At 38.4% G+C, this 18708-nt stretch overlaps 1 protein-coding gene across 4 annotated transcripts; it reads left to right on the top strand.

Annotated features, from left to right (window-relative positions):
• Positions 1–834: 834 nt before the first annotated feature.
• On the top strand, positions 835–17822 carry rab3gap2 (RAB3 GTPase activating protein subunit 2 (non-catalytic)). 4 transcript variants are annotated; one of them, XM_084392548.1, is made up of 35 exons: positions 835–1191; positions 1983–2056; positions 2152–2272; positions 2370–2451; positions 2538–2585; positions 3307–3382; positions 3571–3672; positions 3809–3908; positions 4038–4136; positions 6477–6625; positions 6734–6813; positions 6934–7023; positions 7601–7740; positions 8459–8654; positions 8738–8881; positions 8975–9057; positions 9369–9433; positions 9515–9605; positions 9682–9803; positions 9902–10106; positions 10870–10967; positions 11111–11216; positions 11304–11464; positions 11540–11714; positions 12056–12187; positions 12312–12418; positions 14025–14091; positions 14198–14268; positions 14353–14388; positions 14478–14552; positions 14732–14947; positions 15861–15950; positions 16165–16365; positions 16698–16862; positions 16944–17822. In XM_084392548.1, the coding sequence occupies exons 1-35, from the start codon at positions 1080–1082 to the stop codon at positions 17094–17096; spliced, it is 4032 nt and encodes a 1343-aa protein (XP_084248674.1). In that variant the 5' UTR covers positions 835–1079; the 3' UTR covers positions 17097–17822. The 4 variants fall into 4 exon arrangements, with proteins under 4 accessions (XP_084248674.1, XP_084248672.1, XP_084248673.1 ...); XM_084392546.1 differs by having other exon boundaries at positions 862–1191; positions 14478–14597; XM_084392547.1 differs by having other exon boundaries at positions 862–1191; positions 12291–12418.
• Positions 17823–18708: the final 886 nt, after the last annotated feature.

Genomic DNA, 18708 nt, shown 5'->3' with positions numbered 1-18708 from the left:
GATGGAGATTGATCAGTGACAGGCCCAGTCCACACATGCAGTAGCAGCTCCTAATGCATGTTTCTTTATTACCTGTTGGTCTTCAGTTGAAAGCTGAGATCTGTTAGATGTCTTCATGGAGACCTTATTGGCTTCTGGTCTCTTAGCACAATCTGTTCTTATGTGAACTCTCTTCTCCATGATCAGGTATCCTGAGCAGAATATTTTATTCTGTGAGTAAATCTCTTTTACATTTGTTCTTATAATGTTAAGCACTTATACGCATTAAGGCTGCTGGTACTATAAATCTTATTTTTGCTATAGCTGATGGGTAAACAAGTGAATAATTAAATCACACTAGCAAACATTCAGACAACAATAAACAATAAAAATGAAGGTATATTTTAACTGAAAGACTTTATGCTCTCAGGATAATTTTTTTATATATATATATATATTTTTTTTTATAAAATGTGTTTAAAATGCTGTAAATTCTTTAATTACAATATTTTTATGCTACTTAACTTATACAATTATAATTGTAGTACTCTTTACATTTAGATGAAAAGCCTAATAAACTACAGGTATGTATCGATAAAGAAAAATAAAGAAATAATATAAAAAATAAGAAATTAATAAAGTGTAACATCTTAGTTAACCCATGGTGTATATATTTACTTTTCTGATCTAAGGGTGCTTAAATAACCAACATACCTGAATGCAAGGATCTATTATCCTCACCTCTGAGGAGTCAATCAGGAAAGAAACCGTTTTAACAGATTAAATGAAAACAGTTATCTGCAATGACACTCTTCGATTAATATTATATCTAGTGTGCGTGTCCTCCAGGTCAGCAGGAGGCAGCAGCGCGATTAGCGTGTCTATAGCGGATGTGGATGTGTCATCCCAAACTCACATCACAACAACACACTGACACCTCAGCTGGATTTTCTGAACCACTCTGGTCCAACAAACAGTCAACACCCTCACAAACCTCACTGACAGGCTAATAAACACACTAAGAGGTGGTACGTGTATCGGACGGTGGGTTTATGTCGTAGAATCCGCAGGTTTTGGGTCCGGTTCGTTCCGCCCGAATCATGTCCTGCTGTCTGCTGGAGTTCGGCCGGGTCCAGGAGCTCAGACAGGTGCGAGAGTTTCTGTTCCCCAAGCACAAGAAAGCCGGCCCGGAGGAAGAGAAAACACAAGCAGGTAACGTTACTGCTGAAGTCAGTCTGTATGTGTATGTAAGGTCCAGTTTAATGATGGTTCTCCTGCACTGCGGTTGTTCAGTGATTTATGGCTGTCAGTAAGGGTGTTGTTGGACGGTTGGTAGAGTTAAAAAGTGGATGTGCGGAGGTAACGTTAAATGCAGAACGACACAGTCATGACAAACAGTATAATTAACCTACTAAATATATAAATGCAGAAACACTTATGTGAGAGCTAGGTTTGGAGGTAGGGGATATAAAATATACTGACTTTATAGTAATCTAATGCTAAGTCAATGGAACGTATGCTGGTGATTATATGAAAAAAGACAATGTGTAAAAAGTAAATTGTCTGACTGTGATGCAGAATAACTTATTCACTCCATGCTGAGAGAAAGAGGGAGAGGAAGGGAGGTGTGTTTGCCCTTGGTGAATGAGTCATCCTGCAGAAAGATTCTGAAGCACATGACTGAACGAAAGACCGATGAAGAGAAAGACAGGAAAAGAAAAGGGAAGGGACCTCGCATTCAAGATTCTCTCATTCGATTGACAGGCAATTTGTGTTGACTATGGTGTAGTCACTAGTATAGTATACAGTTAACACTTGACTATAGTGACGCGAGGGAGAAATGAGTATGCATGGACTTAAAGATAGCAAGAAAAAGGATAAGACTGTGTAAATAAGCTCTAACAGAGGTTGAAGGAGCAGATTGAGCCAACTGTAATAGTGAATAGATTAATCCTTGCTGACCACATTACTTACAGCACATCATTTTCTCTCTCTCTCTCTAGAGAATGAGTTAACGTGGGATGACTCGGACTGGGGCTCCTGGGAGAATCCTGACGGTAAAGAGGATGGAGCTCAGGTTTGTATTAAAGGATTTGAAGCCTAATTCATAATTTGAATTATGTTATTATTTACTCAAATGAAATGTCATTCCAAAACTGTGTGTTCTCCAAGGCTGAGGAGGAGGAGGAGCAGCAGCAAAGCGCCCCCTGGCTGCAGGACTGTGTTCTGTCTCTCTCGCCCTGCTCAGATCTACTGGTCATTGCGCGAGAGCATAAAGCCACATTTCTTTCTGGTACACACATACAGTACTGATTAATCTCTTCTTTATTGCTTATTGGTTATTGATTGGTATAACTCGTAGATTGATTGACTGATTGATTGATTGGCAGCAAAGTGGCGGACAGCTGAAAGTGGGCAGGAGGAAATGGCCCTAACTGTGACCTGGAGCGGAACGCTGAGAGTTGAAGAGGGGTGAGAGACGAAATAGGAGAGGGCAATAGGAGAGGGTTTTTATTTTTGTTCATTGGTTCTCAATTTTCTGTCTGTTCTTTTCACAGAGAGTGTATCAGTAGTGTTATCTGTATTCCGTTGGCCAGCCAGAAGAGGTTAGAACATCACACTCACACACACTCCTGTATAAACAGATCTACTCTTTCGCCTACACTACCGTTCAAAAGTTTGGGGTCAGTAAGATTTTTAATAGAAAAAATATAATACTTTTATCTAGCAAGGACACATTAAACAGATCAAAAGTGTCAGGAAAGACTTTTCAAATAAATGTAATCTATTTTACTTTCTATTCATCAAAGAATTCAGAAAATTTCCTCAAAAATATTAAGCAGCACAACTGCTTTTAATGTTGATGATAATAATAATAATAATAAATGTTTCTTGAGAAGAAGAAGAGAAAAAAGAATGGCTGCTGGAAATTCAGCTTTGCAATCACATGAATAAATTGTAATAATATTTCCAAGCATTTTTACTTTTAGCATTTACACCCCGATGAAGGCCAGTGGGCTGATACGCGTTGGTGTTTTTTAAAAATTTTAGCCCTCTAATAAAGACTTTAGTATTACTTTTTGCATCCACTGAATGCCTGGACTTGGATTTTTTCCTACGTTTTTTTCAATTATTACCCTTCCAAGAGCACCGGAGGATACAAGGGATTTCAGCAGCGCTCCAGTTCCCTTTTGTTCATTTTTACTGTATATTTGATCAAATAAATGCATACTTGGTTAGCATTAGAGACTTCTTTCAAAAACATTTAAAAAATCTTACGATCTCCAAACATTTGAACGGTAATGTATGTGCTCATTATCTGTTTAGAAGTTCTACCGGCCGACCCGACTGGACCTGTATTGTGGTTGGATTCAGCTCAGGTTATGTCCGTTTCTACACAGAGGTACTGTGATGTTTTCTAACCTATAAACTCACCAGCTGAATTGGACTCTTTAATGCATTAATAATAAACAGTAATGTGTCATTTTTAATTAAAGCCAGACCAGTATCAGCAGAGCAGACAATCCATTGGTCTTATCCATTGTGTGTGTGTGTGTGTGTGTGTGTGTGTGTGTGTGTGTGTGTGTGTAGAGTGGTGTTCTCCTGTTGGCCCAGTTGTTGCATGAAGATCCTGTGCTGCGACTCAAATGTCGCACCTATGAGATTCCACGTCACCCTGGAGTAACGGAACAGGTACCGATAACTCTTACACTGACTGATGTGTTCATTTCTGCACAAAGCAATTCTTAGCATTGTTACACATGACACCTTAACTTAAACAGCAGACCAAACTACGCTGATGATGTTTAAATGTCGATCTCTCTATCAGCATGAGGAGCTCAGTATTTTGTACCCAGCAGCCCTGGTCACCATCGATGGCTTTAGTCTCTTCCAGTCTTTACGTGCCTGTCGAAACCAGGTTGCCAGAGGTAAGATAGAGAGTGCTGGTGTATGAATGTGCATCAGGCTTTCACCAGATTATAGTGTGGCCAGTAATGCCTTTCATGTTATTTGTTTTAATCCCTTTTATTTCCTGTATCTATCCCTTTGCCTTTTAGCGGCAGCAGCAGGAAGTGATGTCATCCAGCCTCCACCACTGGCCTATAAGAAGTGGGGCCTACAAGATATGGACACAATTACAGACCATTCCAGCATCGGTACGAGAGATTTCTTTTATTTAATTTCTCTAACATTTTCTTTTTTATCTTTTTGAACAGAAAGCCACAGCACAGTAGAAAAACTGTTAATATGCAAAATCGTTCAAAACTTTAGGGTCGGTAGTATGGAAGTAAAATAATGGCAAATGTTTTCGAAACAAAAAAGCTTGTTGAATTGGACTACTTGAAAAAATATGCATTGCATTAACTGTGCTTGCATTTTAATGCATTGTAATTTTAGGGCTTGCATTTTTATGGTCTGAAAACATGGTCGGATACTTAAGATGTGAAAATTTCAATTCAAAACTATTCAATTCAAAACTTTCTATTCAACTAGCAATTTTCGGTCCATTTTATTTCGCTTTACAAATTCGCTTCCACATATTCAGTGGTTCAAATTCAACAGAAAATTCAACATTTCACATCCGGGAACTGCAGGAATAGCAGTAGAGTACCGATTGATAATCTCAATCTGCTGTTAGTCGATCTCACCAGCAGGAGGTGCAAGCGGCTGTTTATGAAGACCAAAGCAACAGTTAGTGAGAGTAATTCATTTCATTCACAAATGTGTGATGATTATCAGGGCCAGTAACGTTATATATGCAGAAAAGCTGATAAAGACACAAAAGCTGCATTTATTTTTAATTCAGTGTCTTCACGGGTACTTTCCCTGTGTACATGTAAGCAGCTTTCTCTACCGTGAACGATACTATAACGTTATTCCCCGATGCTGATATACAGATCAAACGTTAAATAAGAGGTAGACATATATTTCTCTCGGTTGTTTAGTTTCATTAACTTTATAACGCGGCGCTGTTCTTCCGTACTACGGTTTCCCTTCATACGCCATACTCCAGGATTCCCCTGCCGTCGGGACATATATACAATTATTATTATAGCTTAATGGACTAATACAGTGATATAAAAGACCAAACTCGCACCTCATTGGGGACTTAGGCTATACTATTTAGGCTACAGGCAAGCAGATGAGCTCGCGCAAAGTTTGACGCTTAACGTTTCCCAGTGAAATACTGGCATAAAGTTGACTTGATATTGGATGTTCGATATTTGCAAATTTAGGGACTGGCTCTAAAGTTACATTCGACATTGGTATACACGTTTCTAACTTCAATAGCATTTGAAGAGAATGAATTACAGTCATAAAACCATCTGTAAAGTGTTCATGTAGGTGTCAGGCATGATGCGCACCTTTTAGATTCTTGATATTTAATAAAATAAACTTTCAAATCATGTTTAAATATTGCTATTTTTTCACTACCGCATGAGCTCATATTTATTTTAATATCAACAATCTAAAAGTTGTGCATCATGCCTGACACCTACATTAACACTTTACAGTTGGTTTTATGACTGTAAGTCATAGGAAATATGAACTTGCACGTTTTTACATTAACAATGGCACACATTTTCATTTTTTATGAACATATGCCTGAATTATCAGGAAAAATAAATGACAAGAAGACTTCAGTGGCTTTCCACAGTCACAGCTCGTAGCGTCTGAGGTAAACACAGTGGGCGTCACCATGGCAACCCACAACATACTCCTTCTAGTGGCAACAATTGTATTTTTCTTTTCAAACTCAGTATGACTCAGTGTACAATACAATAAATGTCCCCTTTTTGTCACATCATAAATTAATTAATTTATACACGAAAAAATAAAGACATATTAATTATAGAACAAACATTACCTTGTGACTACACATGGGTAAACCACACAAGCACTGTTAATGCAATGCATATTTTCTCGTGCAATTCAACAAGCTTTTTTGTTTCAAAAACATTTGGCATTCATTTTCTTCCATACTGTAGGATGTTTTTGAAAAAGTCTCTCATGCTCAAGGCTGCATTTCTTTTTTTTATAAAAATACACTAGGAACAGTAATGTTGTGAAATATTATTAGACTATAATTTAAAATAACTGTTTATGATTCAAATGTATTTTAAAAATGTAATTTATTCCTGTGATGGCAAAGCTGAATTTTCAGCATTATTACTCCAGTGTCACATGACTCTTCAGAAATGATTCTAATATACTGATTTGGTGCTCAAGAAACTTGATATCAAGTTTCTTGTTATCAATGTTGAAAACAGTTTTTTTTTTTTTGTGGAAATGTGATGCATTGTTTAGGATCATATGATAAATAGAAAGCTCAAAAAGAAACTGCATATATTTGAAATATGAACTCTTTTGTAATATTAGACATTTTGAATTGAATGCATCCTTGCTGAATAAAACTTTTAATGTCTTTAAAAAAAAAAATCTTACAGTCCCCAAACTTTTGATTGGTAGTGTAAGGTGATGCCTGTCTCTTTTAGGTATTACTACTCTGAGTGTGTTCGATCAGATGAAAAATGCCTCTATTCTGGGAGGATATCATGCTTCGGTTAAAGGAAGCCCTCCTGCTATGAGTCAGTATATCACAGTGGGAGGAGGACCTTACACTGGATTCTACTACGCTATAGAGGTACACACACACACACACACATCTTTTCCTTGGTCTATTGTTGGTGCTTGTGGCTTATTTGTAGTTGTTCTTGATGATTATGGCCATTTTTCCTCTCTCAAATCTCAGGGAAGTTCTCAGCCTCTTCTCTCCCATGTGGCTCTGGCTGTGGCCAGCAAACTCACATCAGCTCTGTTCAATGCTGCCAGGTCTGTGTGTCTGGGTTATTTTAACTGTTGGCTCTCATTAGCACTGGCCTGTCATGTTCAAGCTCACTCCATGTTTACGAATTCTTGGTCTCTGTCTCTCTCTCTTTTCTTCCTCCATAGTGGTTGGTTGGGATGGAAGAGTAAAAATGAAGAGGAGTCAGTGCAGAAACAGAAGCCAAAGGTGGAGCCGGCCACATCACTTCCTGTTAGGTAAATCTGTATGCAGTAACACTACCTTCCAATGTTGCTTTTTAACTTCTTTTAATCATATACACACCAGTGTTGGGTGTAATACATTACTAATTAATTATTGTAATTTAATTACTTTTCCCTTGAAAAAGTCAAGTTAAGGGATTACTCTTCATTTTTCTGTAATTAAATTACAGTTACTTCTGATGTAATAGACTGTATAAACCAATAGAACTATTCTATATAAAACAATATAGGATTTAACATCAAAATTTTACATCTAATGGTGAAATGCATGTTTTAATCTAAGATTCTACCTTCAAATACTCTGGTCAGTTCAACAATAATTTATGCAATTTTATATTGTTTATTTTAAATAATTAAAAGAGCAGTTTCATGTCTATCCTTGTTTTATTCAATTGGTCAAAGTTGATATGGAATTTAGAAAGTAATTATTAATAAGTAATGTAATACTTTTTAGAGCGAGAAATTAATGAAATAATTGAATTACACTGTAAAAGATGTAATTAGTAGCTAGTAATTAATTACTTTTTTTACTCATTTAAGTGCACAATAAAAAAAATTCTGCTTTCATCAGGTTTGGTCTTCCAGATTCTCGTCGACATGGCGAGTCTATCTGTCTCTCTCCATGTAACACTATGGCCGGAGTCACAGATGACTTTGGCAGAGTCACGCTGCTGGATGTGGCACGAGGCATCGCTATCAGGATGTGGAAGGGTGAGCAGTGTAGCGCAACTAATGTAGTCTGATTTGTGAACAAGCATCTTATGAGCCTGTTCCTATTAAATTGCAGAAGTATCTTGTGACAAACAAGATTTGAATCAGTGTGACGAATGCTTTAGTGAACAAACACACTGAAAACATCAGAGCAAATCAGTATCATTAGGGACTGCTTGTCCATATGACAATGTGTTGTTAAAAGATATATTTTTGTAATAAATTATATTTTAGTTTTAAAAACTAAAAGCATTTTAATCTTTAAAACCATTTTTTTATGCTAAATGTTATTGTACAAAAAATTTACATTTGTTTTAAATATAATTAAGTAAATACTATAATTATACAAATAAATTAAACTATATAAAAAAAAACAAATGAAATTTTATATTAATATTTAGCATACTAGTATTTATAAAATGTTATATCCAATAATATAATTACATACATACACTACACTACTGTTCAACTATTTTTGAGGTAATTAAAAATATATATTTTCAATATTTTTATTAATTGAACTGTGAAAAGTTGCGGCAAAGACATGTATAATGTTACATAAGATTTCTGTTTCAAATCAAGGCTTTGAACTTGCTATTCATCAAAGAATCCTGTACAAAATGTATCACAGTTTAATTTTAAGCAATAAATTGTAATATTTCTTTTAAATAGTAGTGTAAACAATAAAACATTTTCTTAATGTCTGTATTGTGTGTAGGTTATCGTGATGCTCAGCTCGGGTGGGTGCAGGTGTCAGAGGCTCCTGGGGAGAGAGAGATAGCCACATCTCCCTCTATGCCCCGCCGGCACGCTCAGTTTCTGGTGATTTATGCCCCACGTAGGGGCATTTTAGAGGTGTGGGGAACTCAGCATGGACCTCGAGTAGGGGCTTTTACTGTAGGCAAACATTGCAGGTACACACTCTAACTAAAAAAAACTAAAATATATTGCTACAATTCAAAAATGCATATTCATTAATTCATTACTCTCTCTTAAGGCTGTTGTATGCAGGTCACAGGTTAATGGGTGTGAATAGTGTAACCAGTCAGGGTTGGCAGATACACACACAGCAGGTGTGTCTGTTTGATCCGGTTAATGGAGCCCTGAGAGCCATTACCATACCATTCCACCTGGCACTCAGGTACACACTCATACATAAAAATTGCACAATAATATAAAAAAAACACACATAATGCAGGTGAGCACAGATGTATCTGTTCTGTTTGTTGGTCAGTGATAAGAAGAGTGAGCGTGCTAAAGACATGCACCTGCTGAGGAGACTCACCACTCTACTGAGGACCAGGGAGGTGGAACCAGGTCAGACATACCTCATAGTTCACTCAAATATGTAAATTCTGTCATCATTTACTCATTCTCAAGTTGTTCCAAACCTGTAAGAATGTATCTGTATCTCTTCTGCTGAACACTAAAGAAGATATTCTGAAGAAAATGGGTAACCACACAGTTACCACACAGACCATGCCCCATGCAATAGACCATGCATATACATCAGAACATCTTCAAGTTGTCTTTTTTTAAAAGAACTACTACGACCCAATGTTGTGTTTAAGTTCTATTGCACTGATGTGTCCACATGTTTGAGTTGACCTTTGAACTTTGATTGACAGCGCTGCTTGAGAGTGAAGCACAAAGTGTGTTACTGGACATTAAACATCCAGCTATTAAGAAACAGGTTAATAAAACACACACACAGCAACATATTCATTCATATATGTTAATAAATTCTTTAATAAAATATTTGATTGATTGACAGGCCCTGGAGTCACTGCTGTCCAATAAGAATGCACCAGTGTCCTGTTTGACCCATGTTACTCGTGCATTATTGGCTAGCCTGAAAGAACAAGGTAACTCCCTCAATCCTCACTGGGCATTGTGTATTTTTCATATTTAAACACTTTTTTTCATGTGTCTTCGTATTAGATCCTGAAGCAGTGGATGAGTCGTTGCTGCAATTTTGTTCATCCCAGCTCAAACTTCTCCAGCTCTATACAGATGTTCAGTTACTGCACACACCAGATTCCTCACCCACTGAGCCAGAACATGTGAGTAACGCATGCACACAGACACTATCCAGTTAAGCAAAACTAATGTACCATTATCACACTAAGATTTGAACTTAAGACTTCTGCTCTCTGTACAGCCGTCCTTTTCTGGCATTGAGGAGGATCTTGCTCGTGTTGGCCCAATCCTGCAACGATACACAGAGATGAACTCTCGGCCCTCTGTCTCATTTGCTCAAGACTCTAGTGGGCCGCTGCCAGTCCGAACATTTCTGTCTCAGTTGGAATGGGTGAACGGAGAGCTCAGAGTGATTAAACAACCTGATACCGACTGGACCCAACTAGGTAAAACCGCTCCCTGCTAGTGCTATGTGTTTATTTTTGTGCATTATTTTAATGTTTTAAAGACCCCCTGTGGTGAAAATAAAGTTTTTAGTATTGTTTATATGTCTATGCTTTTAGACAAACATGTAACCAATCCCATTAACGTGCAGGTGGGGCTTTTCTCAACCGACTTTCCATGATGTTCAGATCATCTAACTTTTTAGAACATGTGTTTACATGGTTTGTGTAGCATTAACAACACATTATTAGCTGTTTGATAACGTAGTCAAGTTATCAATTATATAATTTATGGTCATGTGTCTGACATTGTAGAGAGCAATACATAAAAGCCTTTACCATTCTGATACATCAACTTGTAGACGACTCTGTATAATTCACTCTTCTACTACTTCTTATAACATATATGGCTGAATTAAACCAATATTTCCACTTGCCATTGTGTAGCGTTTACTACAGTAAAGTTGACCAAGTGGAACAGGTACTCCGAACTGGTGTGATTGAGTGGAGGCGGGGACCAATTTGCATATTCTCTTAAAGTTTATTTTTAAAACACAATAATAACCAAATGTTATCTTTTGCAAATCTCAAAATGAATATCCATTTTTGTACTGCCTAAAATCACTTGTAACATTTTAGATGATTGGTTTAAGTTTTTATTTATTTTTTTATGAAAATAATTATCTGCATCTTCAGAATTTTAATATTGGTGCGCCACTGTCATTATATAAGTTATTAATTGATGTGTGAATTTGAATGCTTTCAGGTCATTTCCTGTTCTGGGGTTGTCTGTCTGGACAGAGTCCTTTACAGAGAGTGTGTGAGACTCTGCAGGAAAGTGGCATCAGCCCTCAGCAGCTATTGGTAAGATAAAGTGATGTTAAAAGAACACAAAAGATTGAAGGATGGATTGATTAGAAAATAATGTGAATTTGCTGAGATTTTTGCTCTTTATAAAAATCTCTCCTTTTGATTTCACACTGTTTCTCTGTCTCTCTCTCTGGCAGTCTTTGCTCTTGTCAGTTTGGCTGAACAAAGAGAAAGAAGTACTGAAGATCCCAGATGCCGTCTCACACCTGCACACGTTGCTGTCTACCCTCAGCTCAATGAAAGGTCTTTAACATCATCTGGAGGAGAGACTGACCTTGTGTCCTTTATATTTTATCATGTATATTAATGTTTCAATTGTGTGTGTATCAGGAGCAGTAGATGAGTCATGGGACGGCCAGTGTGTCTCACCCTGGTGGCAGCAGGTCCGCACCGCATGTGTTCAGTCTGAAAGCGCGGCCTCCGCACTGCTGGCTGCTCTAGTCGCTCATCGTGTAGCCAAGAATGCCATCACCAAGCTGGCAGAGAGCAAGGTGTCTGTGTGTGTCTTTTTTCTGCATCTGTAGAATTGGTGCACAGTGTGTTTAACTCTCTTTCTCTCTGTGCAGTTTCAGGAGGAGTGGGTGTGTGTTTCTCTGGAGTTGGAGCAGTGGGTGGTGTGTATAAAGCAGTTGGAGGATGTTCTTGCTCTGCAGACGCTGCTCTGCCTGCCATCTCTTCAGGGCTCTACAGGGGGCACTGTTACACGCTGCTCAGTCAAAACACTATTAGAGAGTGGCAGAGGTGCATAAAACACACATACACTACCATTCCAAATTGTGGGGTCATAAGATTTTTTTTTAAGTAATTAATGCTTTTATTCCACAAGGATGCCTTAAATTGACTAAAAGTGTCAGTAAAGATATTTATAATGTTACAAAAGATTTCTGTTTCAAACAAATGCTGTTCTTTTTAACTTTGTTTATCGAAGAATCTACAGTTTTTTTGTCAAATAAATGCAACTTTTAAAGCTAGTGAATATTGAAGCTGTCAGTAAAATTAAGATTAAAATCTATGCTTTCATACCAGGTAATAGGCAAATGAATGATTATAGTGTTTCCATATTTTCGTTTTTTGTCTTTTAGGTGGTGTAGCAGACTGCGTTTCAAAATTGATCTTCAGACAGGGTGTGTCTCCAGATCTCTTGAGTAAGATCTTTCAACAGAGGGGAGAGAATGAGCCCACAGAACAGCCAGGCAGGGAGGAGAAACTGGAGGGTAACCGTGGAGATTCCTGATCATGTGACTTAGATGATACATCAAAATTGTTCCATGGTGGTTTCTTTTAACCATCTGTGTGTGTTCTGTGTTTGACTAAAAGCATGTGTGTGGGTTGTCTCAGAGCTGCTGGAGTGTGTCTGTCAGCGGTTCCCAAGCTCTCTGTCTCCTGATGTGCTGTTTGCTCACTGTAGCTGGGAAAATGTGGTCCAGTGGAACAAAGACCCAGAGGTAAAGACTTTCAAAAGTCTCAAAGCTTTCTTATATATAATAAGGTTGGGAACCAATTGCCAGTTCTTATTTAGAACTTAAAAATAAATACTGGAACCAAATTACTTGTTTTTGTTAATTTATATTAATTTAGCAAAAGAAATTTTTTTTTTTTTTTTTTTAAATACTTACTTCTAAAAGTACAAAAAAATTGTTAATGGAGCAGTCAAATTACCTTTATTTACAGATACAGGTTGTTTCAAAGCAGCTTTACAGTGATAACAGGAAAATGATGCATTTCGGCTGTTGTTCAGCCGAAGTTCAGTGTTGATTCAGTTCCGTTGTAAAAATCATGAATTATTAAATCAGTTCATTTCTTCTATGAAGTAGTTCTGCAAAAAATTATGTCATCGTCCAGCTCAGTTCAGTTATCATACAACAGTGTCAATACAGTTAGATCAATAATATCGTTGAATATTAAGTGTCCCCAACTAAGAAAGCCAGAGGTGACAGTGGCAAGGAACGCAAACTCCATCAGGTGACAAAATGGAGGTTACCTCCATGGAACCTCCAAAACGGTTACCTTGGGAGAAACCAGGCTCAGTCAGGGGCCAGTTCTCCTCTGGCCAATGAATGAACACGGTGTCATTATGATTCAGGCTGCATCACAAGTCAGAATTCAGATCGGGATCGGTAGCATTCAAATATTCACCCAGTTCCTTTTGCTTGAAGATTGAATTCATCACGCCGAAGCTGGCCATAGGGCCTGTGCAGAGGACCTGTCTGGTTCTTGTGGTCTGTGCCGATGGCTGTCATGTTGACGAGGTCTTCACAGGGGATTGTCTAGTAGTCAAGGTCTCTGCTGACATTCAGGGCTGTGTTTAGGTCGTGTCTAGGTGCAGGTCCACCATCTGATCCGGATACGGCTGACTACAGTAACATCGGGATGAGGATGACTGACTAATATTAGTGTTCCTGATTCCGGTTGACCTTATTTATGCAGCCTAACAATTATTTAACTGATTTGAATAGTAGAAATAGATTGTGTTATGTGCATGTCAGGTTAAAGTTATGTGTTTTTTAGTCTAGATTTAAACTGACAGAGTGTGTCTGCTTCCCGAACAAGGCTAAAAAGGCTATTCCACAGTTTGGGTGCTAGGATCTACTGCCTGTGGTTGATTTTGATATTCTAGGTATTTTCAACTGGCCTGAATTTTGAGATCGCAATAGACGTGAAGGACTAAAATGCTTTCAGAGCTCGCTCAAGTACTGAGGAGCTAAACCATTTAGTGCTTTGTAATTAATTAGCAAGATTTTAAAATGTATGCAATGTTTAATAGGGAGCCAGTGCAGTGTTGACAGAACTGGGCTAATTTGGTCATACTTCCTGGTTCTAGTAAGAACTCTAGCTGCTGTGTTTTGGACCAGCTGGAGTTTGTTTATTACGCTTGCAGTTTATTAAGCATGCAGGGCAACCACCCACGAATCCTTGCTATTCGCTGTTCAGTAATACTGAACTGATATATACTGAGTACTGATATAATATAATATATACTGATATTCCTAATACTGATATAAAATATCAGCCAATCACAAGAGGACACTTCATCTCTCTCTTTCTGTTCAGGTGGGGCAGTACTTAGAGTGGTCAGTGGAGTTTTTGAAGATGATCTCCAGTCCTTACATTCAGTTGGGTAAGAGTCACTAATAAAAAATTACATATATTGACTAAGTGAAAGCTGATTGCTGTTGCCTGAACAAGTTGCCACAACATATTTCTTCACAACTCTCTTCCCTCAGGTGTCTCTGCAATGATGTGGCAGACCTTCATAGTCAAGCGGTTTTCAGCTGCTGCCTTCCTAATGGAAAAGGTTTGTGTGTCCGTGTACTTTGGCTCTTTCTCTTTGTGTGCTGTGACTAAGATTAAATAATTGACGGTGCATGTGTTGATCTAGGTGGGAAAGGCACCTAAAGACCGGCTGTGCAGACGGGTAAGAGAAGACACAAAGAATTAATTCAATTTAGATCTGTTTCATTTGAATTAACTTGTGTGCGTGTGTGTGTGTGTGTGTGTGTTTAGGATGTCGGAATGGGAGACGCAGCCGTGAAGAGCTTCCTGGGCTCCTGCGTGCAGTTACTGCAGGCTCTGATGGAGGTCTCATCTTCCTCTTTTCTCCCTTCCTATCCTTTTTTCTCCAGTGTAAGGACTGATCAAACAGTGGATGCATGGCTGGAAGCATGTCTTAAGTTATCGTGGATTTTTCAAGAATGGTTAACAAATTATGGCTTGAAATAAAAGCGTGAAATATATTCTAAACGTCTTTTCTCTCTCAGGCGGATTCAGGGGTGGAGGAAGTGTCTGTTCCAGATGTGAGCGTGGAGGAAGTGTGGGGCGGTGCTGAGGGTCCAGTGTCTATTGTGGAGTTAGCTTTGGATCAGAGATCCATACACTATCCCCTCGTTCAGCATCACTGTGTGTTAGCTTCACTGCTGCACGCCGCCATGACCTTCTCCCTGCGCCTGAAACCGCTCAGTCTGTTCGACAGCAAGGTAAAAACAGGACAACAAAAACACAATTACGTCACACTTAAAGGTGCTGTATGTAGTTTTCAGCGACCTCTAGCGGTGATGTTTCAGATTGCAACCAATAAGTTTACAAGCGTGCTCGAATTTATGAGCGAGCACTGTGGGTACCGAGACGCAACACACCGGAGAAAGCATCACACAACATGCTGGAAACTAAGGTAACTGCAACGTTACAATAATAGGCTACTTTTATCAGCTTGACGTTGAACTAATGCTCCATGCTCGTACCATGATAAGTATGGAACCCTTTCAACCGTGCCGAATTTTGCCACTGCAAGCACCACTTCACATTTTCTTCAGGAAATGTACATTCTAGGTTTGTAGATATGGTTTTTCCATGATTCAAATGCCCTGCCGATGTTGAGCCGTGTTTTTTCACCCGAAGTTCATGCGATTCATGTCTGGCCTTACGAGCTTCAGCAGAAAAAAACTTTTATTTTATTTAATTTTTTATCAATATGTGGAGTTTGTGTTGGAGTCTGTGTTGTGCTGGGAGCAGGTCGTTTCTTAGTGTTATCAGACATGTCATAAGTTGCATAAGTCATAAGTCCATGTCATAAGTTGCAGTGTCGTCGCTGTTGAGTGCAAAGTCAGTAGGCTAGAGGAGGCGAGAGGCTCGGGAGCGCGCGTGCAGGTCACGTCACTGGATTTCGCGGTAAATCCGACCCGGCACCTTCACATAAAAATAAGAATACTTGCTTTCCGAGGTAAAAGCAAAACCCGCAAAGTGGATCATTTTAATGTGAGATTACAACCCCTTCACACACAGGCATTAAAAAAGGATTCATTTTAGTAGAAAAGTTACATACAGCACCTTTAACTATGTATCTGTCACCATGAAATAAAAATGTACATTTTCTTTTTCTGTCATCTACAGGGCAAGAATGCGTTTTTTAGAGATTTGGCGTCCATTCAGTTGCTGCCCAGTGGAGATATGGACCCCAACCTGGTGGCTGTGAGACAAGAAGTGAGTCAGAACTGCTCTCAACAAGAATGCCCCCAACTAAAATAAGTATTAACATTTTTATTTTATAGTCAGTCTAACATGCATCTTGTACAGTGACAGTGAAATGTCGACCACGTTAACAAAAAGATTATCGGATAACAGGTCGTAAGATGTTTATAGCTCACCTCTGAAACCAAAGTTGATGCACTGTCTTACTGTATTACTGTGTGTGTAGTTTCTGATGAACGTGTTAACAGGCTGGGTGAAGGTTCTAGCTGAAGCTGAGGAGAACGGTGTGAAACACAGTGGTGCTGAAGACATGTGGCCGTCCGTGTGTATGGAGCTCTCGTCTCTACTGCAAGTCAATACTGACATACTACGCAGACACCTTGTTTGTGAGCTCTATAACCAGGGCCTGGACCTGCGGGCAGAGGAGGTAACGCGCACACACACACATTGTTAAACCTCCTGAGCATACATGCAGGAGTAAAAGATCATGCTTTTTATTTATTTATTTTATTTCTAAACTTATCTTTTTGTCATTTTTATTTATTTATTATCTTTTTAAATGTTCGTTTTTTTTGTGTATATTTAATCTTTTTTTGTCTTTTTGTAATTTTCTTTTGTTGTTTTTATGATTTTTCTTTGTCTTTTCCTTATTCTTTATCCTCTGTATATATCTTTTCTTTATCTTTTTTGTGATTTTTCTTTTTTTTGTCATCTATCTTTTTTCTTTTTCCACTTTTTCTTTCTATCGTAATCTCTCAGGTGATGATGGAGGTGCAGGACAAGGATGTTTTGGGTTCTCAGCTGCTGGTGTTGACTGGTCAGAGACTCTCTTTCTCCCTACTCCACTCCCAGTCACAGACCAAACCCAACATGGAGCTGCTGGCCCGTCTGCCACCGACCCTCTGCACCTGGCTGAAGGCTATGGTAAGAATACACGGGCTGCACAGTTGGCCAATCTCTTACTGTCTTACATTCACCTGTATCATGGTTTGTGTGTGTTTTTAGGACCCCAGTGAGCTGCGCTGTCCTTCAGTACCTCTGTCTCAGAGCTGTCAACTGATCAGCAAAGTCATCGAGATGCTCCCCGAAAACCACGCCCAGTATAGCCTTGCCCTCCACCTGCTGGAGGCTGTGGACTCTTTACACGAAGAGCCCTGATATAGAGAAATGCATTGGAGGAGAGAGAATGAGAATCATGTTTTTTTTTTAATTCCAGACTCAAAAACTTTCTTAGGAGCCCAAAGACCTGGAAAACCATCCAGTCAGCAGCCTAAATAAATGCATCATCATCATTATCATCAGTAATCTGCTTAATTTAGCAGGCTTTAATCTCTTTTCCCAACTATCACTAAAATAGCATATCAAGAACACTAGCACTTCTAGAGGATGTGCTACCCCACAATGCCTGTGCACACTGAACGTGTCACGAACAAAGGGCCTGGAGTCTCTAGTGTCTAGAGTGTTTATTAGGATAAAAACTATGTTATTCATGTACAGTAGTCCTGTAATTAAAGAAAATGAGCATTCTTTGCAAGGATGCTTTAAAATAATATTGTGCTTTAATCAGTATAATCAAAACATTACAGTATATTAACACCATGAGGGGTATATTTTCTATTTCAAATTCTAGATGTTCTCGTTCATTTATTCTGCCAATTAAATGTCTGTAATATCTAATTGATGCTGTTTATTAGTGAACAAGCACTAAAATGTCATCTGGTAATGTTTGTGTTTATTTTAAATGTACAACTTAAAAGTGTGGTTGCAAGGTGAGAGAAAAGAAAGACCTCTTCTGTAGTGCTGACCTTTTATGCAGTCCTGTACCAGCTGTGCCTGGCTGCTCATATAATACATGATACCAAAATTAAAGACAATTTCCGAGAACTGTTGTGCAGCTCATTGTCTTGAAAATGAAACGGGAGCATTAAATTATCAGCAACATGTCCTTAATGTGGGAAGTTGTAGGAACACCTAGTAGGAAATATGATTTGAGAAGGAGTTCATGAGTAAAGGTAAAAAATTACAATAACTTCCTTCTAGGAAACTAGTATTTTCCTACTAAGACAATTCTTAGTAGAAAACTCAAGGAAACTCAGAAAATGTTGCCTTTACTAAAGAAATTCGACATGGAACTCCCTCTCAAATCATATTTCCTACTAAAAAATTACTAGAGTTTCCTACTAGGACACTCAGATTTCCCAGTAGGAAACTCAGATTTCGTTTCCTACAAGGAAGTAGTTCTGCAAGTAGGAAGTAGTTCCGAAAAACGTTTCCTACAAGGAAAAAACGAGTTTCCCAGTAGGAAATTATTTAAATGTTGCCTTTAACATGAACTACCTCTCAAATCAAATTTCCCAGTTGGAAACTTCCTAGTTAGAAAATTCAAGTTTTCTAGTAGGAAAATACGAGTGTCCTAGTAGGAAATTATTATAATATTGCCTTTACTCATGAAATTGGCAAATTTCCTACTAAGAAACCCTGAGTTTCCAACTGGGAAATCTGATCTGAGAGGGAGTTCCTGTCCAATTTCATGAGCAAAGACAATATCATAATACTTTCAGACTAGGAAACTCGTATTTTACTACTGGAAAAATTGGGTTTCCTACTAGGAAATCTGAGTTTCCAACTGGGAAATCTGATTTGAGAGGTTGTTCATGTCCACTTTCATGTGCAAATGCAATATAATATAATTAATTTCCTACTAGAAATCCGCCTACCCTTCAAAGCTGTGCAGGACCCTAGCAGCCAAGGCCTACTCCATGGCCGGTAA

Source organism: Rutilus rutilus (assembly GCF_951802725.1).
Source record: "Rutilus rutilus genome assembly, chromosome: 21".
In the NCBI taxonomy this organism is placed as follows: domain Eukaryota; kingdom Metazoa; phylum Chordata; class Actinopteri; order Cypriniformes; family Leuciscidae; genus Rutilus; species Rutilus rutilus.
The sequence above is the reverse complement of the archived record's forward strand: the minus strand, read 5'-3'. Positions and strand labels throughout refer to the sequence as shown.

Excerpts from the sequence above, each read along its gene's own strand:
- rab3gap2 (XM_084392545.1), top strand. The coding sequence starts at position 1,080 with ATGTCCTGCTGTCTGCTGGAGTTCGGCCGGGTCCAGGAGCTCAGACAG. Across the intron at positions 2,057-2,151 it reads GTAAAGAGGATGGAGCTCAG|GCTGAGGAGGAGGAGGAGCA; the intron begins GTTTGTATTAAA and ends GTGTTCTCCAAG. Across the intron at positions 14,092-14,197 it reads CAGTCCTTACATTCAGTTGG|GTGTCTCTGCAATGATGTGG; the intron begins GTAAGAGTCACT and ends CTCTTCCCTCAG.